The sequence below is a fragment of the Microcaecilia unicolor genome, chromosome 6 (genome assembly GCF_901765095.1).
Source record: "Microcaecilia unicolor chromosome 6, aMicUni1.1, whole genome shotgun sequence".
Taxonomy (NCBI): domain Eukaryota; kingdom Metazoa; phylum Chordata; class Amphibia; order Gymnophiona; family Siphonopidae; genus Microcaecilia; species Microcaecilia unicolor.
In genome coordinates this window covers 328,540,726-328,561,886 of record NC_044036.1, presented here as the reverse complement: position 1 = coordinate 328,561,886, position 21,161 = coordinate 328,540,726, and the positions used below count along the sequence as shown (strand labels likewise).

General features: G+C 48.4%; 1 protein-coding gene across 7 annotated transcripts in view; it reads right to left on the bottom strand.

The window, feature by feature from the left end:
- PECAM1 (platelet and endothelial cell adhesion molecule 1) overlaps nucleotides 1–21,161 on the bottom strand; it is a 96,295-nt gene that overhangs the window by 61,362 nt on the left and 13,772 nt on the right. For all 7 annotated transcript variants that reach the window (XM_030208421.1, XM_030208420.1, XM_030208423.1 and 4 more), the window contains exons 5-8: nucleotides 15,863–16,144; nucleotides 9,139–9,402; nucleotides 7,327–7,617; nucleotides 1,646–1,924 (exon numbers count right to left, since the gene is read on the bottom strand). In XM_030208421.1, the coding sequence (XP_030064281.1) occupies nucleotides 1,646–1,924; nucleotides 7,327–7,617; nucleotides 9,139–9,402; nucleotides 15,863–16,144 (1,116 nt within the window). The remainder of the gene's footprint in view (nucleotides 1–1,645; nucleotides 1,925–7,326; nucleotides 7,618–9,138; nucleotides 9,403–15,862; nucleotides 16,145–21,161) is intronic.

Here is a 21,161-nt window from a genome sequence, read left to right as displayed (position 1 = left end):
TTGGGGGAGGGGGGGAATTGGAGTCCTGAGTACTGGCTATCATTGTGGTGGCCTGGCAGTCAACTGTGCACTGCAGCAGCGGGAGGTCTTGTGGCCACAGCTCTAATGGGCTTCTTCTGTGGTGTTCTGCTGTGTAGAATGCTGCTCCGGTTACCTTTGGGAAGGCTTTTGAGTTGCACAAGGGGGGGGGGGGTTCTCAAGAGGGGGTCCACCAGTCTAATGGCCTTGGTGGTCTAGCAACTCCCTACCCTCCTCCCCCTGCATCCTCTCCCCTCCACACCAAGAATCACCCTGGTGGTCTAGCGACCCTCTCCCCATACCTTGAAAAAGATGGAGACAGGAGGGCAGGAGCAACACCTCCTCCCTCCTGCCTGGGCCCGCCCTGTGCAAAATCCCCTGCCCTGTGCATCCTGGGATGCACGGGTCAGGGCTAAGCACCATATATGGCGTTTTCTTCCTTATATGGCACTTAGCCCTGCCCAGTGTATCCCAGGATTCACCGAGCAGGGGCTGGACACCATCATTTTGTGCAGGGTGGGCCCAGAGGCAGGAGGAAGAAGGTGTTGCTCCTGCTATCTTGCCTCTATATTTTTCATGGTACAGGGAGGGTGGAGGAGGGGAGGGGGTCATTAGACCGTCAAGGCGATTCTTGGTGCAGGAGGGTGTCGGTAGTGAGTGCAGGGGGGAGGAGGAAGTCGCTAGACTACCAGGACGATTCTTGGTGTGGGGGCCAGGGGGTAGCTGGGTGGGGCCACCGGGGTGGGGGGCTGGGAGAGGAGAGGTAGGGAGCATAAGCATGCAGTCTTTGCAAGCTGCATGTTTATGTTTCCCTCCTCTTCCAACAGCTCCAAAGCAGCCATAAAATTAGTTCATTACAGCTGTGCACTGCCTGGAATGTGCATTAGAATAATAATGAGCTCATTGTAATACATTTGCATGGGGTTCTCAGTGGCTGGTAACAGCACATGTTAGAGCCAGTGACGTACCAAGGGGGGGGGGGCGATGGGGGCGGTCCGCCCCGGGTGCACGCCGCTAGGGGGGTGCCGCGCACCTGTCAGCTGCGCTCATTCCATGCTCCCTCTGCCCCGGAACAGGTTACTTCCTGTTCTGGGGCAGAGGGAGCATGGAACGAGCAAAGCCGACAGGCACGCGGCACCCCCCTCCCCCCCTGCAGCAGGTAAAAATGCACCCGGGGGGGTGTCCTTTCGCCGGGGGGGGGATCGCGCTGCACCCGGGGGGGGGGGGGCGCTGCACCGGGAGGGGGGCGCATCGGCGATCCGCCCTGGGTGTCAGCCACCCTAGGAACGCCACCGGTTAGAGCCACAGAAAACCCCTTTGTACATTGCTCACAGAGTAACATTTGTTTTAGACCGGCTACAACTACGTCTAAAGCAAACATTCCCAGCACAGTAAACTTTGTGCATATGGCCCTTAATAAGTACGTAAAATTTGTCATTGAAATTTAAAGCGGTCACTGAGAAAACAGCAAAAAAACTCTAAGGGGTTACTTTTTTTTTGGGGGGGGGGGGGGGGGGCTCATCTTGTATATATATATAAGAATTAGAGATGCTACACAGTATCCACGAGAGAGAAACTTTCCGTAATTATCTCTACAAATATATTTTCCATAGCCAGTAAAAGTTACCTTTTATGTCTAAAATGTTACTATGGATGCGGCTGGCTCTGTTTGAAGCTGTACAGTAGTAAGACCCTTCTTGTTCCTTGTCAAAGGTTCGCTGGTGCCAAATGGAAGTAGATTTGTTTATGATTTCCTGATGCACATGATCAGATTTATCTTTGCGATAAAATGTAAATGTAACTGGCCAAGAGCCATCGATTATCCGACACATCAGCGTCAGGTCCCTGCCGTTCTCCACTTCTCCGCTGGAAGGAATCGTCTCTAAGATGACCTTTTGGATCTGAGCTGGGGAAAAAATTAAAATGCAAAGCTTAGAAAATTAGGATATTTCAGTAGATCAAGCAAAACATAAGAACCACTGTGGTCAATGCGGCTCCGTGACTGGTAAAACTTTTATAAGAAGCTGGTAAGTTTGGCACGAACGATCGAGTGGGCATTTTGCTGTTTTGTATTATGGTGAAGATTCAGTAGCATTTACCTAAGTGGCACAGTAACCTCCGAGTAGAGAGTTGCACGGGGACGGAAATCTTACCCATCCCCGCCCGTCCCTGCTGGAATCTTACCCGTCCCCACCCATCCCCACTGGAATCTTACCCATCCCCACCCATCCCCGCAAAAATTTAAACCATCCCAACCCGTCCCCACCCGTCCCCGCAAGAATTTAACCCATCCCCACCCATCCCCGTAAGAATTTAAAAGTACATAAAAGAAAGTTCCAGTCAGCTCCCTCAGTCTCTTTCTGGATTTGAGCCACAGCACTGTAGGCAAGGAAGGAACGGAAGTTGGAACTTGGAACGCTCTGGTGTGCACATGTAAGATTTGTCTCTGATCCATTGGCAGTGGGTGCTGAGAGGCCGCCACATGCACGCGCCAGTAGGTCAGGTGACATCTGATTCTCGTGCCTGTGTCAGAGCTGAGGTCTGTGCACCAGTCTGGGAGCAAAGAGGTTTAATAGTAACATAGCAAGTGACAGCAAATAGACCTGAACGGTCCATCCACTTTGCCCAACAGTCACTCATGATCAATTCATCATTAAATCAACGAGTGTGATATTATATACTTGATTATGGTCTTTCTTTCATGTTTCTGGAACAAAGACCACAGAAGTCTATCTGGCCCCATCCTTATGTTCCAACTGCTGGAGTTGCCATCGAAGCCCACTCCAGCCTATTCATGTTCTCATTTGTGGGACACAGACCATAAAAGTCTGTCCAGCACTGTCCTCATGTTCCAGCCACTGAAGTAGCTGTCTAAGCCCTTTCCAGCCCATCCTACACCAGATTGCCATGTATGAGACACAGAACATACAAGTCTGCCAGGTATCAGCTCTAGTTCATCACAGCCAGAGTCGCCATCTAAGCGTCACTTGACACATCCACACACATGCAGCCATTTAAGGTTAGCTTTTATATAACTTCCATTTTCTAATTAGAGATCCTCTGTGTTCATCCCACGCCTTTTTGAATTCCGTCATCATTTGTGACTCTACCACCTCCTTAATGGAAGACTTTCCACATTTATGCTGTTAAAGCAAGGAAGAAGAGGAGGAGGAGACAGCACTCAAATAAATTGGTATTCGGTAGCTGAGAGGCTGGTGCAGGTGCAGCTTACACTTCCACGGGAAGCCCACAGAACTGGTTCCATCCCCGCGGGAACCCCGCAGGAACTGCCTCCGTCCCTGCGGGAATCCCGCGGGTTCCGCGGGATTCCCGCGGGGACGGAAGCCGTGCAGCTCTCTACCTCCGAGGAAGCCCAACTGTAGGGTGAAATGGGCCCCGTTGGGATCTTTGATAAGTGACCAAGACTTCTTATGTTCAATCATTTTTATTAACCTTGTACAAAACATGTCATAACACTTGACATAACAGTATCAGAATAGTCAGCAAGGGGTTTAACACACGTATGATAAAACAAACAAACCAGCAAACATCTCCCCACCTTCAACCCACCCTACCCCACTCTTCCCTTCCCATGAACCCCTTCCCCTCAATGCCCCTACCACCTCCCCCCTCCCTTCCTTGATTTGCTCAAATGTTTCAGTATCCAAATCTCCAACTTCGCATCTTTCCTCTCTCATTTGTTGAATCAGTCGAGACCTCCAAGTTACCAGGGAGGGGCACTGGTCCGACAGCCAGCCATGCACAAAGTGCTTAAACCAGGTAAGTGCTTTTGTATTTGTTTGGGATTGCACTACTGATTAGATTTTTTATTTTTTTTATTTTTATTTTTTTATTTATAACCATTTAAATTTTTACAAGTGATAAAACAACTTGCCAGAAATACAGAGAAAGTAATATAGAGGAATTATTTCAGTCAGGTAATTCTATTCTCTTCCTTAGACCACTAAATAGGGAGAGTGAAACAAGACAAGGAGATCAAATAAACAATAAACAGAAAAAAAAAACGTGGTATTAACCTGATTATCCCCAGATATTACTCGTCTAATTCATTATTCCACATTGATCATCTGGTTGGCTTCTTCAAGGCCAATACGGTGTATAGTCAAATCATTTCATTGAAAACATACTTATCCTATATAAAAAAACTCACCCTCAACGTTCTGAGGACAGTGACGTCACTGTCACTTCCTTCCAGAACGGTTCGTAAGACCATGGTAGTGAAGCCACCGAAATCGCCCAGGCTAGGGGCCCCGCCCTCGCATCAAACGTCATGTCGAGGGCGGAGCAATGGCGTTCGGTGCGTCCAAGAGGCAGGTGCGGAATGTGGAGCAATGCCGTCAGAACGACGAAGGGGTCCATAGGTAGGTAGGTAGGTAGGTAGGGAGGGAGAAGGGGGTGACAAAGGGGTCGGTAGGGAGGGAGGGAGAAGGGGGGGGGGGTTGGGGAGGAAAACCTTGCTAGCGCCCGTTTCATTTGCTCCTGAAACGGGCCTGTTTTCCTAGTTGTCCAATATTAATTAGAAATAATACATCTGATTACATTCTTTCTCTTTTAAAAACCAGAAGTTATTTAACAATACATATACTTTGAACTACTGATTAGATTAACTGCACAATTTCCTTGCATATATATAAAACATTAAAGAGGTGTTTTTTTTAGACCGATGATAAGAAGTGGAACCGTGGTATAAGCAGACAATATTGATTATGTCCTTGGTTCCGGTTGTTGAGGTCTTTTGCCTCCATATTTAAATGGAATGATCTTTGATTTTTCCATTTTTACGGTGGATCTTTATGTTGTTCGAAAACAATTAAAATCCTGAGACAAACCACAGTTGCAGATTTCATGTAACAATGACAAGACACAAGCATTCACTACACATTAAACATAAGAAGGTGTTTTCCTTCTATTCCTGTCGCATCGTCAACTGTCCTAGCAAAGGCCAGATCTCACCACATTTTTTTTCAACCCTTCTGGCATTTTATTATTTCTTTCTGGAAGTCTTTATAGACCAGTCCTTCTTTTAATAAGTGTATTTGCAAATGAATTGGGTTTGCCTTGTTCCACCTGCAGTGGTTGCCTATTCCACCCTTCAACTTCTCCTAAACTGTCTCTGTCCCTACAAGCCTACAAACTTCATGCCTCTTCTAGCTTTGGGCCTACCCTTCTGCTCGTTGTGTCTATGGACTGCCCAGTGCATTTTGTCTAGCAAAAAAGGTGCCGGTACTCAAATGCCAAGCCACCCTTCAGGGGTGGAGTGATCATTGAGGGATCCACCCTACAATAGCCAGGACCCCTGCAACCAGTCATAGAATCTATGACAAGGCAGAATTTGTATGTAGAACCTGAGCTCTTTCATTAAAATATGAGAACCATGGGTCAAGTTTAGCAGATAGTGGAAAAGGTGCCGGTACCCAGTACCCCCAAGTACCCCCTCAAACAAAGCCCTGGGACTGCCTGAAAAGAAGGGCGGGACTACAACCATAGATTGATGAAGGTGGAGCTTGTTAGTAACATAGCTTCCTTTGTCTGTTCTATAGACCAGTGGTTCCCAAACTTTCAGGGGTGCTGTGGTGCATCGCTCCCTGCTTTCCCCTCCCGCAGGTCCGGCATCTGCTGCTTCCTGCTTTTCTCCCCACCACCACTGCAGTGCTTGCAGCTGGGCCGTCCACGATTCATATAGGCACTGTAGGGACTTCCCTTTCCCCCATCCGGTCCTTGCAACAGGAAGTTGCATCAGAGAGGGTGGATGTGGCAGACTGGGAAGGCCCCGGAGTGCCTATGTGAATCGTGGATGACCCGAAAATTTAAGCTGCAAGCGCTGCAGCGGCGGCGAGGAAAGGAGAAGGAAGCAGCAGTGATCCTGGACCTGCAGGAAGGAAGGTAGTGAGCGATGCTGGATTCAGGGAAGGCAGAAGTGTACTGGTGTGAGAGGAGGGGGCTGCAGGGAAAGGGAGACCCATGTGGGGGGGAGCGGAGACCCATGTGGCTGGGGGGGCTGCATTAAAAAAAAATCTCTAAAGCACCAGCGCAGCGCCTTCTGTGCGAAAGCGGCAGATCGCCTCGGGCGGGCCTTCCCTCACTGTGTCCCGCCCTCCTTTGATGTAACTTCCTATTTCTGCGAGGGCGGGACACAGTGAGGGAAGGCCTGCCCGAGGCAATCTGCCACTTTCACACAGAAGGCGCTGCGCTGGTGCTTTAGAGATTTTTTTTTAAATTTAAATGAAGGGGGTCAGATGGCAGGCAAAGGGTAGGTAGGTGGAGACTAGGAACTGCGGCGCCGGCGGCCTGGGAGCAGGAGAGGGAGGCGACAGAAGTAGCGATTGAGGGGTGGGGGGGCGATCCTTTGGGAGGGGCACGGCAATCCTGGAGTGGGGGGCGCAGCCTTGCCCTGGGCCTGGCTCAGTCTCTCGGCGGCCCTGATCAAAGCCAAAGCTGACATCTGACCTCTGGGAGAGTAGCCTAGTGGTTAGAGCACCACCCTTGATATCCAGAGGTGCCTGATTCAAATCCAGCTGCTGCTGCTCCTTGAGATCTTAAGCAAGTCTCAGGTACAAAAAAAAATTAGATTATGAGCCCTCTGGGGACAGCAAAATACCCAGTATATATGAATGTAACTCACCTTGAGCTACCATTGAAAAAGGTGTGAGCAAATCCGAATAAAAATTTTTTTTGTACCTGGGGCCAGTGGCGTACCAAGGGGGGTGGGGGCGGTCCGCCCCGGGTTTACGCCGCTGGGGGGGGGGTGCCGCATGCCGGTCAGCTTCGTTCGTTTCCATGCTCCCTCTGCCCCGTAACAGGAAGTAACCTGTTCCGGGGCAGAGGGAGCATGGAAACGAACAAAGCTGACCGGCGCGCGGCACCCCCCCAGTGGCGTGCACCCGGGGGAGGGGGTTCTTTTGCTGGGGTGGGGGGGGTGTCCTTTCGCTGGGGGGGTCACGTTGCACCGGGGGGGGGGCGCTGCACCCGGGGGCGGGGCGCATCGGCGATCCGCCCCGGGTGTCAGCCCCCTAGGAACGCCACTGCCTGGGGCAATGGAGGGTAAAGTGACTTGCCAAGAGTCACAAGGAGCTGCAGTGGAATTTGAGCCCAGTTCCCCGGGTTCTTAGCCCACTGCACTAATCATTAGGCTACTCCTCCGTGCAAGCAGTTCTTGCATTGTACAGTGCATGCAGTATATTGCTCTGCTGAGCCAGCATAATCCTAGCTGGATTTCAAAGCGCTAAATTTGTATTCACCCTTTTTTAGCAGCCCCAGTGTGTTTATGGACAGTAAATTCTTGCTTACCTATTACAGTGAAATTCAATGCAGTGCTGAAAGGACTGGACAGCTTATTCTTGTTGTTACCTTTACACCGGTATCCGCTCAAATGGGATAATGTTGATACATTTAACTTAAATTCTGCGCTCTCCCCCTTGGTCTTCCTTGTAATGTTGTACAGCTGTTCAGTTCCTCTGAACAGTGTATATGTGATAGGGGGTGTTCCTCGCTCCGACTTGCACATCAGTATCAGAGTCTGTCCCATCACCACCTCCTGCATTTTAGTAGCAGGGGAAAGAACTGGCGTCGAGACTGGAGCTAAGAGACAAAAAAATGAAGCTTGTATTTATTTTATTGCAATTTACACAGAGTCAGTACATAGCTAAAATCAGCTCAGGCAGTAAATGATATCAGAATGATATGTTACAATAAAAATAATCTGAACAAGAACATCAAAAGCAGTCCTAGACTTAGGACCTTTTTTATCAAGCCGTACTAGCGTGTTCCAGTGCGGTAATTGCTAGTGTGGTTTGATAAAAGAGACCTTTAGTTAGGTCAATTTTCAAAGGGTTTAGATGTCTAACTGTGGGATCCTAATCTGGCCTCTTTGAAAAGTGACCAGGGCTCCAATTGAAGACCCTGGAGCCTAAGTAGGGGCTCATTTTCAAAGCACATACAAATTTTCATAGGTTACTCTCCTGCTTATTTTCGAAAGAGATCGCCGGCCATCTTCCGACACAAATCGGGATATGGCTGGCCATCTCCCGAACCTGGCCAAATCGGTATAATGGAAAGCCGATTTTGGCCGGCTCCAACTGCTTTCCGTCGCAGAGCCGGCCAAAGTTAAAGGGGGTGTTTCAGAAGGGTATGGAAGGCGGGACGGGGGCGTGGTTATGAGATGGCCGGCTTCGGCCGATAATGGAAAAAAGAAGGCCGGCTCTGATGAGCACTTGGCCGGCTTCACCTGGTCCATTTATTTTTAGGACCAAGCCTCAAAAAAGTGCCCCAATTGACCAGATGACCACTGAAGGGAATTGGGGATCACCTCCCCTTACTTCCCCAGTGGTCACCAACCCCCTCCCACCCAAAAAAAAAAAATTTAAAAAACATTTATTGCCAGCCTCTATGCCAGCCTGAAATGTCATACCCAGCTCCATGACAGCAGTATGCGGGTCCCTGGAGCAGTTTTTAGTGGTTGCAGTGCACTTCAGGCAGGTGGACCCAGGCCCATCCCCCCCTTACCTGTTACACTTGTGGTGGTAAATGGGAGCCCTCCAAACCTCCCCCAAAACCTACTGTACCCACATGTAGGTGCCCCCCTTCACCCCTTAGGGATATAGTAGTGGTGTAGAGTTGTGGAGAGTGGGTTTTGGGGGGGATTTGGGGGGGCTCAGCACCTGGGAGCAATTTTTGAAGTACACTGGATCATCCTAATGGGAACTCTGACCTCTGAGATCTATGCTTTAAACTCTGAAGGAGTAAGAGGGAGTGCCTGGCCTACTATCAGACTGGGTGGACTTTGTGGTTGGTACAGGGCTTCAGTTTCTGTGTGTACAAGGACAGATAGTTAAAAAAATAGTCTGTTTCCATTTTTAATCTAGATAGTAATGCTTGAATGTTTTCACTTATATACACTGTCAGCTAGCACATTTGCTTATTTCCGATCTGAGGAAGAAGGGCAACCTTCGAAAGCTAATCAAGAAATGTATTAAGTTATGTCCAATAAAAAAGGTATCATCTTATTTTCTTTTCCATGTTTGATTTTGTTTGATTTCTATTGACAATCTAGATATCAAAATGCCCTTTAGCTTTAGTTAAACAAATATCCTCAATCCTTACCATAAACTGTTACCATCCTGGGCTCGCTTTTTTTGGTAATGTTTCGGATGGTAACTTTGCACACGTACAATCCGCGGTCTTGCTCTAAACCTGTCTTCTTGTATTTTCCACCAGTTTTCATGCGTGTGGTCATCGTGCTATTAATTTTCTCCAGATAGAAAGTTAGATTCTCAGCTTTGAAACCACTAACGGAGCATGAAAACGATAAGGCATCCCCTTCACTGATTTCTTCCCCAACTTGAAGGGCTGGTCTTGGAAACAGCTCTACAAAAGAAACAAAGAATTGCAATATGAAAGGAAAGCAAACAGGGCTGGCTTGGGATTCAGCTATGGCACTATGCAATACAAAGACCAGGGGAAATTTGAGCCTTCTGGTTGGTAGAGGGGGCAGGAGAGCTCTGCGCAGAGCAGAGAGGTGACTGAGGCGGTGTACAGTAATGAAAAGTCTAAAGTATTTATGAAAGACGATTATATATAATATAATTATATAATAAGTGCGTATTGAAGCTAATATTTTATGAAGAATTTTTAGGACCGATGATAAGAGTTTTGATTGGAGGCCCTAAGTTGAGTGGGGTCCTCATTACTCTTGAGGTCCTTTTTCTCCATGAATTAAGGGAAGGGAAAGGGAAATGGGACTTGATATACCGCCTTTCTGAGGTTTTTGCAACTACATTCAAAGCGGTTTACATATATTCAGGTACTTATTTTGTACCAGGGGTAATGGAGGGTTAAGTGACTTGCCCAGAGTCACAAGGAGCTGCAGTGGGAATTGAACTCAGTTCCCCAGGATCAAAGTCCACTGCACTAACCATTAGGCTACTCCTTCACTAGCAACGTTCCATGTAGAAGCTTGCCCTTGCAGATCAGCAACGCAGCCGCACAGGCTTCTGTTTCTGTGAGTCTGACGTCCTGCCTGTGCGGCCACGTTGCTGATCTGCAAGGGCAGGCTTCTACATGGAATGCTGCTAGTGGAATAGCAACATTAACATTCCATGTAGAATCTCAAATAGTAGCAACAGAATCTCAAATAGTAGCAACATTCCATGTAGAATCTCCAATAGTAGCAACAGAACATCCAATAGCAGCAACATTCCATGTTCCACTGCACTAACCACTAGGCTACTCCTCCATTAAGAGGATATTGAGTAATTGTATCCAGTGAAAAAGAGATTTTGATTTTCTATATTGTTTCTGGGGCCAATAATTAAAAGCCTTTAACCGGCCTGGAATAGCTCCTGGCTGGTTAAACGGTACTTCGTCGGCTATGCACAGAAATTCAGGGGGAGAGAGTCAGCTGTCTCCCAATGAATATTGCCAGCTAGCGGCTAGTGATTATATCATGTGATATAATTGTCTATCTGCCAATATTCACCACATCGCCGGCTAAGTTTGGCTGCCAAAATAGCTGGCCGGTTAAATTGAAACGGGCCAAGATATGTCCGGATACTCAATGCCAGACACCGGACATTGCCCGGCAGTGGCGTACCAAGGGGGGAGCGGTCCGCCCCGGGTGTCAGTGGGTGGGGGGGGGGGGTGATCCGCTTCGCTCCCGCTGCTCCCACCCTACCTTTAAATAAAAAATTTTTAAGCGTCGTTGCAGGCAGCGCCTCACGTCTGCCCTGCAGAAGTAAATCTCTTCGCTTCGAAGTTTGTCGTCGTCGGGCCTCACTATGTCCCGCCCTCCTCTGACGAAACTTCCTATTTCCGCGAGGGTGGGACATAGTGAGGCCCGACGATGACGAACTTCGAAGCAAAGAGATTTACTTCTGCAGGGCAGACGCGAGGCGCTGTCTGCAACGACGCTTCAAAATCATTTTTTTTAAAGGTAGGGTGGGAGCAGGAGAGTCGGGTCGGGGTCCTCAGATGGGAGAGGGGTATTGTGGGGGTTCTCACATGGGGAGGGGGTTTTCATATGGGAGAAGGGGACTGAGTGGGGAGGGGGGTCTCAGATGGGAGAGGGGTGTTGTAGGGGTTCTTACATGGGGAGGGGAGGGGAGGGGGTTTTATATGGGAGAAGGGGACTGAGAAGGGGACTGGGGTGGGGTTCTCAGATGGGAGAGGGGTGTTCTGGGGGTTCTTAGATGGGGAGGGGGTTTTCAGATGGGAGAAGGGGACTGGAGTGGGGAGGGGGTTTCCAGATGGGAGAAGGGGACTGGGGTGGGGAGGGGGTTCTCAGATGGGAGAGGGGTGTTCTGGGGGTTCTTAGATGGGGAGGGGGTTTTCAGATGGGAGAAGGGGACTGGAGTGGGGAGGGGGTTTCCAGATGGGAGAAGAGGACTGGGGTGGGGAGAAGGGGACTGGGGTGGGGAGGAGGTTCTCAAATGGGAGAGGAGAGGGGTGTTCTGGGGGTTCTCAGATGGGGGAAGGGGTGGGGAGGGGTTCTCAGATGGGAGGAGGGAAGGGGTTCTCAGATGGGAGGAGGGGGCTCTCAAATGGGAGAAGGGGGCTGGAACTGGGGTCTGAGAAGGGGTCATGATGGAAAATGGGGCATGCCTGGGTCAGGTGGGAGAATGGGTCAGGCTGAAAAGGGGGGCAAGGCATGTGGATGAAGGTGGCTGAAACTGAGGGCTGAAGGAGGGTAGGTGGGATAAGGGGGCTAGTACTGGGACTGGGGGCTGAAAGGCAGCAGGGGCTGAAATTGTGGGGACTGGGGGCTGAAAAGGAGACAGGGAGAAGTGGCTGGGGCTGAAGCTCAGGACTGGTGACAGAAAAGGGCTGGGGTTGAAACTGGGGGCTAAAAAGGGGACAGGGAGAAGTGGCTGGGGGCTAAAGCTCGGGACTGGTGGGAGACAAGGACTGGGGCTGAAACTGGGGACTGGTGGGATAGTGGGGCTGGAACTAGGGGCTGGAAAAAAGGGGCAGAGAGGGGACAGATCCTGGATGGAAGGGGGAGTGAGAGGGAGGGCAGACCCTAGATGGATGGGAGAGTGAGGACAAATGGTGGATTGAACGGACAGAGAGAAAGGGCAGACAGTGGATGGAAGCGATAGAAAGGGCAGAGAGTGAATGGAAGGGGGAGAGAGAGGGCAGACAGGGGCAGATGGTGGATGGAAGGGGCAGAGATAGAGGGCAGATGTAGATGGGAGAGAGGGCAGACATTGGATGGAGGGGACAGCAGAGAGGGCAGACACTGGATGGCAGAGAGAAAAGAAAGACAGATGCTGGATGGAAGGAAGACAGTGAAAAGAAGATGAGGAAAGCAGAAACCAGAGACAACAAACTGTAAATAAAATATATATTTTTATTTTTTTTGCTTTAGGATAAAGTAGTATTGTAGCTGTGTTAATGTTTATAATAGAACATGTAAACAAGGTAATCTTTTTATTGGACTAATTTTAATACATTTTGGCTAACTTTCGGAGAACAAAACCCCCTTCCTCAGGTCCGGATAGGATATTGTAACAACACTATACTGTATTGACCTGAGGAAGGATGTTTTGGCCTCTGAAAGCTAAATGTATTAGTCCAATAAAATGGTATTATTTTATTTTCTAGATTTGTTTTATTTCTATTTGTTAATTTGTAAAGTGGTGATTGGTACTTGTTAGTTTTTTCAAATTTACATCTGCTGTCTTTATGTTTTGCACAGCTGTTTCTGTGGTGTTGCATTGTATGCAGAGTCTGGCATCGGGGGTTCAGTTTAATTTTTGTCTAAATAGAAAGTTTATGATTACTTATTCTATAGTGGATTAGGGTGTATCTGTGTTTGTGAAAAAGACATGGCTTTCGGTTGGCATTGACTGTGCAAGATGGACAATCTGTGTTATTCTGTCTGTTTTCATTTTACAATAGGTGAATTGATGTTCTAGTGCTCACTGTAGTGTTTAAGATGCTTTCCTTTTCCTTGTGTGACTTGTAGAAATTACTGCTTATGGTATGCTAGAATTGCTCTATAGGTCCTGAGTGTTTTGTATTCTCGGCATGCCTAGTACTAGATTTTGGAGGGGGGGGGGTGTTAAAAAATGACCAGCCCCAGGTGTCAACTACCCTAGGTACGCCACTGCTGCCCGGCATTGAATATTCAGGCTCAGCGCCGACTGCAGCAGTTAGTTTAGGGTAGAAAGCTGCACGGGAACCCCACGGCTACAGTGGGGATCCCCTCCAGGACCACGGGACTTTCACGGGGATCCCCTTGAGGTCCGTGGGGATGGACCCAGGTGGTGCAGGGTTCCCGCAGCTGCGTACCTTCCTAATCCTCGGTGCTGCTTCAAAGTCCTCCTCTTCCCCATGCACAGTGATTGAGCTCTGCCGCTCTGCAGAGACTCGGGGAAGTCTCATGGGACTTCGAACCGCGAGACTACCCCAACTTCCTGCAAAGTGCAGCTCAAATCTCTGCAGAGCCCGATCGCCGTGCGGGAGAAGAGGAAAAGTTTTGAAGCAGTGCCGAGGGTTAGGGAGGTAGGGCAGAGCCGTAGCGAGGGGAGATGACACCCGGGGCGGGTCGCCGCTGCGCACCCCCCCCCCCCCGGGTGCAGCACGGCGCACCCTCCTCCTGCTGGAGCGCACCCCCCCCGGAGCGCATACCTCCCCCCCCAGAGCGCATACCTGCGGCGAGGGACAGGTGGGAGGGCCGATCCACCCCGACTGCACGTTGCTGGGGGGTGTTGGCTCCGCGCTGGTTCATTGCTCTCTCTGTCCTGGAACAGGAAGTAACCTGTTCCGGGGCCGAGAGGGCAGTGCACCAGCGCGGAGCCGACACCCCCCAGCGGCGTGCACCCGGGGCGGACCGCCCCCCCTGCCCCCCTTCCTACGCCACTGGAGGTAGGCTGACGTGGCAGTACACTACCGTGGGAACCCCGGTAGCGTACAGCCACGCCATTATTCACAGCATTGTGAGTAATAGCTGGAGGGAGACATGAGAGAAACTGGATATAAGCTGGGGAGGGGGCATGAAGGAGATGAGCTGGACCTATGAGGAGTAGACAGGAGCAGTGACACAGAAAAGAGGAGCTGGAGAGGACAGATAGGGACACAGAAGATGATCGGAAGACACAGAGAAAGAAAAAAAATGCAAACCGACGGAAGACCTTGGAAAGGCAGGGGGAAAAAACCCCAGAGAAAATCAGAGGACACAGACAAAATCGAATGGAAAAATAACATGCTGAAACTACAAAGGTAGAAAAATATATTTTATTTTATTTATCAACTGGACCATGCCAGGTATGGGAAATGTGCATCGCAGATATCTTTCATGTCCAGAACGATGGCATAGGTTGGGTTTATTTTACCACAAGTCAGGTTATTTTAGCACAGGGGACAGGTTAGATTGGAGTGGGGATGGAAGAGGACGGATGAGATTTCTGTCCCCATGCAACTCTTTATTTTGGGCTTGTTACACACTACAAATCTGTGTCAATTCAAACATGCATGAGATAAACACAAAGGAATCCTGTTTAGAAGGAATTGATCTACAGAATCTTAGCGGAGATTTGGTGGCAACGCCGGTAATTGGGAAGCAAAACCGGTGCTGGGCAGACTTCTAAGGTCTACGCCCTGATTATAACTGAATAGATATGGAAAGTTCAAGAACAGTGCTGAGCAGACTTTTACGGTCTGTGCCCTGAGAAAGGCAAGTAAAAATCAAACTCGGGTATACATATAAAGTATCACATACCATGTGAAATGAGTTTCTCTTGTTGGGCAGACTGGATGGACCGTTCAGGTCTTTATCTGCCATCATTTACTATGTTACTCTATGGTGTTCTACATGGAATGTTGCTACTAATTGGGATTCCGGAATCTTGTAACTCTTTAGGATTCCAGAATCTTCAGAACTTTTAGTACAAGAACAGTGCTGGGTAGACTTCTACGGTCTGTGCCCTGAGAATGGCAAGGACAAATCAAACTCGGGTATCACATACCATGTAAAATGAGTTTATCTTGTTGGGCAGACTGGATGGACCGTTCAGGTCTTTATCTGCCGTCATTTACTATGTTACTATTTATTTATTATAGTACATTAAGCCCAAAACTTAACGTCTTTTAGTAGAAGAGCCGCAAAGTTTTCTTATTCTTGTTTCAATTTCAAAATTTTCTAGGAATTCATGGGAAAATTTTTTTTTAATTAAAGGGAAAATATATCACAACTGTTTCAGATGTGCACCTTTCGTGGGTCTTTTCAGCTTCCAGAATTCTTAGGTACTGGTCACACCTCATTAAAACTCTGAGCTCTTGAAGCCTGGGATTGAACTAAACTCAGAGAAACCCTTTCAAATATCAAAAGCCCAGGTACACTAAGAGCAAAACTAGAGAACGGTAAAATAATCCTCAGGATTTCCTGATCCATCGTAATGCAATAAAAGTAGTTAAACACTGCGCATACCAAATGACTACATAAGTACAAAAGTATTGCCATACTGGGACAGACCAAAGGTCCATCAAGCCCAACATCCTGTTTCCAACAGTGGCCAATCCAGGTCACAAGTACCTGGCAAGATCCCAAAACAGTACAATACATTTTAAGCTGCTTATCCCAGAAATAGCAGTAGATTTTCCCCAAGTCAATTTAATAATGGTCTATGGACTTTTCCTTTAGGAAGCGGGCCAGACCCTTTTAAAACCCTGCTAAGCTAACCACCTTTACCGCATTCTCTGGCAACAAATTCCAGAGTTTAATTACACGCTGAGTGAAGAAAACGTTTCTCCAATTCGTATTAAATTTACTACTTTGTAGCTTCATCGCATGCTCCCTAGTCCTAGTATTTTTGGAAAGAGTAAATACCTGTCACGTGAATGTACACGCTGCTGGTTTTTGATGCCAAACCTGACTCTGCTTTGCAAGTATAATTCCCCTCATCAGCTACCACAGCCAGGTCTTTGGAGTAAGAAGCAGATGTGTCGTGCTTTTGATTAGTCAGAATGGTTTTGTCTTTCTGGATTAAAATCTCAATGTCCGATTCCTTAAATATGGATGAAGCTAGCACGGTGCAGTACACTGTCAGGCGATCTCCTTCTGTGATGTTTGTAGATGGATATACTTGGATTGATGGAGTCGAAAACGGTTCTGAAAATAAACAGGCAAAATATATCAGCAAAAAATGGTACCCTTGGAAGGCATCACATGATCGAGAATAGGGCATGAGATAAAGGAATGGTTAGTTATTGTGGGGGAATTGGATGTATATCATAGGCGCCTCGTATAAGAGGCTTGGGGAGGCTAAGCCTCCCCAGCCCAATGGTCGACTTCCGGGTGTTGCGCCCGCCCTACCCGCCCCCCTCGCGCGTGCGGTTTAATTGTTTTAGTTCCGTGGCAGCGACGTCATTGACGTCGCTTCCACGGAGAATATGGAGGTCAGCTCCGCCCCCTTGGCAGCAACGCAACATCATTGATGTCGCCACGGAGGTAAGCTCAGCCCCCTTTAGCCTCCCCAAAACAGTTGGCTACCGACCGTCTATGCATAGAGTTAAATGCCAAAGGCTCCGCCTTGGTGAAGGTGGATAGTAGGCTGCTAGGGGGATCTGTTAGAGCAGTGGTTCTCAAACTGGAAGCAGTGGATGGACTCAGTGGCGTAGCAAGGGGGGGTGGGGGGGGCGGTCCGCCCCGGGTGTCAGCTCAAGGGGGGTGCTCTGCTCCCTGCCAGCTCCCCCCCCCGGGTGCAGCATGATGACACCCCCCCCTCGGCGCATCAACACCCCCAGACCCAGTGCCTACCCTCAGCTCCATCCAACCAGCTCCCGCACCCTACCTTTAAAGAAATCTCAGAAGCCGTGGTGAGGCGCAGCGCCTCGCGCCTGCATGTAAAAGAAGTGTGGATCGTCTCATTGGGCCTTCCCTCACTCTGTCTGTCCCGCCCTCCGCTGATGCAACTTCCTATTTCCGCAAGGTCGGGACAGACAAAGTGAGGGAAGGCCCGATGAGACGATCCACACTTCTTTTACATGCAGGCGCGAGGCGCTGCGCCTCACCAAGGCTTCCGAGATTTCTTTAAAGGTAGGGTGCGGGAGCTGGTTGGATGGAGTTGAGGAGGGTAGGCACTGGGTCGGGGGAGGGGTTGATGTGCCGAGGGGGGGGGGGATGTCATTGTGCTGCACCCGGGGAGGGGGTGCAACGGCGAACTGCCCCGGGTGGCAGCCTCCCTTGCTACGCCACTGGATGGACTGTGGCATAGATAGCAGATTAGGGTGAGTAGAGGCTGACTGAATTTCAGTTTCAGATTCGGCACCCATGTTCAACTGAAACTCTCCACCCCACCCCCCCCCCCCCCCCCATCACTGCTCGCTGACTCCACCGCCACCGCCTCTCCCCAGCTGGCCATCTGACCCCAACCCTTCTGCCCTGTCACCATCCAGAGGCCCTCCCCAGGTCTACCTTTAAATGGCCTGGTGGTCCAGTGGCTTCTTCTGAGCAAGAGCATTCCCCAGTCGCTCTTGCCCCTGCAGGTTCCTCAGTCATAATGGGTGCCAGGACTTTCCACAGCAGCCTCGCGAAACTGCTGTGGGAGGTCCTGACAGCCATCTTGGTACTGGAAGCTGCATAAGTAGAAGCAATCTCCAGTCACTCCTGCCTATGCTGCTTCCAATCCAGTCCCAGCAGCTATTTTGGTTGAGGAACCTGCACAGCAAGGAGATTGCTGTTGCCCAGAAGATGGCATTAGACCACCAGGCCGTTTCAAAGAAGGCCCAAGGAGAGCCTTCAGGTGATGAAAGGGTGGAGAGGTTGGGGGTTGGGTGGCCGGCCCTATTCTGGGGGGGGGGGGGGGGAGGAGGAGGAGATGGCACAGTTGGCCTGCAAGGACCAGTGAGGTTCCATTTTCGATTTCAGTTCTGGTTCCAGTTCTGGCCAAAACCGAGCGCTGAATTTCAACCACGGATTCGGTTTCAGCTGGAACCAGAATCACCAATTTTGGTCAGCCTCTAAGGTTAAGCCACAGGGGCCAAGGCCCCACAAAGCACTAGCAACCCGGGGGAGGGAGGGTAAGGACAGAGCTTAGATTGTTTCATCTTCCCAAGCAAAAATATGTTCCACTGTCTCTGGATTTTGGGAGTGAGAGGGATTGTGACTCTGGGCAAGTCACTTAACCCTCCATTGCCCCATGTAAGCCGCATTGAGCCTCCCATGAGTGCGCGGGGTACAAATGTAACAAAAAAAAAATAAGATGTTGCCTGACTCCAGTTATGGAGTTTGGGAGTGAGAGGGATATGAGATGTTGCCTGACTGGAGCTGTAACTCCAGTTTTAAAAAGCTGATTGTACCATAGGCCTAAAAGATTTCAGCCGACTAATGCCTTTCACAGCTGATGCTGACAAACAGCTGCTCCCTGGCACTGGTGTCCTACTCTTAACCCTTTGTGAGGTGTCAGACCTAAGATCATTTGGATAAATAAGCAGATCCTCCAAGGGCCAAACCTAGAACTTCAGAATACAGCAGACCCAGGCGTAAACCTCAAAAATAAGCCCTCTTTCAGGTCAACAACCCAACCATAATTTAATCAGCAGAAGAACACTGCACGTCAATGGGAGATGACAGTTTGGCAACAAATCTTGAGTGAGGAGCCACAGCTGGCAAGTTTTGTCCAGTTAGCAGACATCACTGGAAGCAGTGGTTCTAGGCATCTTATGCATCTGTCAGTCTCTGACTGTAACAACAGAATACATGCAGACAGATTTTAGTACATAAGAACATAAGCGTTGCCATACTGGGACAGACCGAAGGTCCATCAAGCCCAGTATCCTGTTTCCAACAGTGGCCAATCCAGGTCACAAGTACCTGGCAAGATCCCAAAATAGTACAATACATTTTATGCTGCTTATCCCAGAAATAAACAGTGGATTTTCCCAACTCCATCTTAATAATGACTTATAGATTTTCTTTTAGGAATATATCCAAACCTTTTTTAAACCCCGCTAAGCCAGTGGTGTAGCCAGACCTTGATCCAGGGGGGGGGGGGGGGCAGAGCCCAAAGTGTGTGTGGGGGGGCACATTTTGGCCCACCTCCCCACCACACTCCCATGCTGCTGCATCATCATACCTTGGCTGGCGGGGGTCCCCAACCCCTGCCAGCTCGTCTTTGTTCCATGCTGGTTCCACATGTAGAGGGAGCATTTAATTTTAGAAAGCTGCATATGGGGAAAACAAAGTAGAAATCCCCCCCCCCCCCCCATAGATGTGGAAACAGCTTTCTAAAATTGCTGCTCTCTCTATAAAAGGCCCCAGTCCCAGCATCGGCTTCTTTCCACTCCCATTTTGTGCACTTACGGAACACTGACCTCTAGCAGTAATACCACAATATTACCACTAGAGGTCTTGGTAGCCATTTTGAGAAAGAAGAAACCACGAGAAGTGGAAAGAACGAGGATGTCCCACGGAAAGTCACAGGAGCAGGAGAGGAGTGGGAACACATTTACCAAGGTCAGTTTTAAGAATTTTTACAACACGTCTTTATTTTCATACAAGTCTATGGATACATACACCCGTTCTGATTTTCATGACTTTTTAAAATGTATCCTTTGTTCTCTTTTAACAACTCTTAAAGTACATTACATTGTTGGCTTACTTTTCATTTCCTGTCACAAATGTATCCAATTTTACTGTTGTCACCATTTAACATTTTAACATTTTCTTTTTAGTACAATTTTATAGATGGGCTTTACGTTTCCTCACGTCCACAATTTTTTATTCTATTGTATTCCACTTTGTTTTATTTTATGTTTTTACTCCAATTGACTGTCTTTTAAGTCATGCTATTTTATTGTTTTTTTTGCATTACGTACACATGTGATTTTAATATATTTATTTATTTATAAGATGTTACATTTGTTTTTATCTATATCCTGAATCCTGAAGAAGGCACTTTTTAGTACCGAAACACGGTACCATGTTGAGTCATCCTTCAATAATTAGTTTATATCAACGTTGGACACCTTTGGTCTGTTTTTTGAAAGGCCATTTTGAGAGACCAGGTCATTAAGGAAGGAGCGAGTCGGCATCGGTTCTGCTTCACTAGACCCCAGCAACCCCTGGTAAGCCCAGGGTATGGGTCAGGGGGTGAGGGATCTGCCAGGGGAATACACTGTGGGAGCTTTGACCATGGGGTGGAGGGGGTGGAATTTGAGTCTTGGTGGGAGAGTGACACATGATGGGAGGTTGAACCCCACATGCTCCTGACCCAAGCGGCTACCTCTAGAAAACGGCTGCAATGACCTTTAGCTTTGAATATCGGGTGGGTTCTAAATAACTGTGTTGCTACGTGTTGCCTCTTGCCTTGTATCTACCTCTGTTATATTATGGATTTGTATCCCACCGTATCCCCATACCCACATTCAAAGTGGGCCACGATATATCAAAAAAAATACGTAGCAGTCACAGTATAACAAAGTGGATATATCTCTTAGCAACAATTAATATTCAAAATAATTTATTTAGCTGGAAAAAGTAAGGGCCCTGTTTACTAAGCTGTGCTATAGGCGGGCTACCATTTTTAGCACGTGCATAATGCTAGAGACACCCATAGGAATATATGGGTGTCTCTAGCGTTAGCGCGTGCTCATTTTTAGCACACGCTAAAAACACTAGCGAACTTTAGTAAACAGGCCCTTAGTCTTCAACTTTTCCCTAAAAATCAGATAAGAAGACAACATCCAGTGGTAATGAATTCCAAACCTTAGTCTCACAATAACATAAAAACAACTCGTGTATTAATTTAAACTTCACCTCTTTCATTGACAGATAAGACAAAAGAAGGCGACCATGGTTACGACTAGTAGAACCACCTAATAACTGAAAAAAAACCTGGGAAAACTCTCAGGTACCTCTCCATACAAAGTCTTAAAGACCAAACAACACAGCTTAAGCGTAACACGTATCTCAACGGACAGCCAACGTAAATCCACAGAGGAGTCATACGATCATATCTAGACTTCCTGTATATCAATCTCACGGCTGTAGTCTGTACCAAGCAAAGCCTCCTCATACATTTTACTGAAATTCCAGCATAAAGAGAATTACAGTAATCTATTTCTGACAAAACAATACATTGAACAAGCACTACAAAGTGTTGTTGGAAGAAATATGAACGAACTAA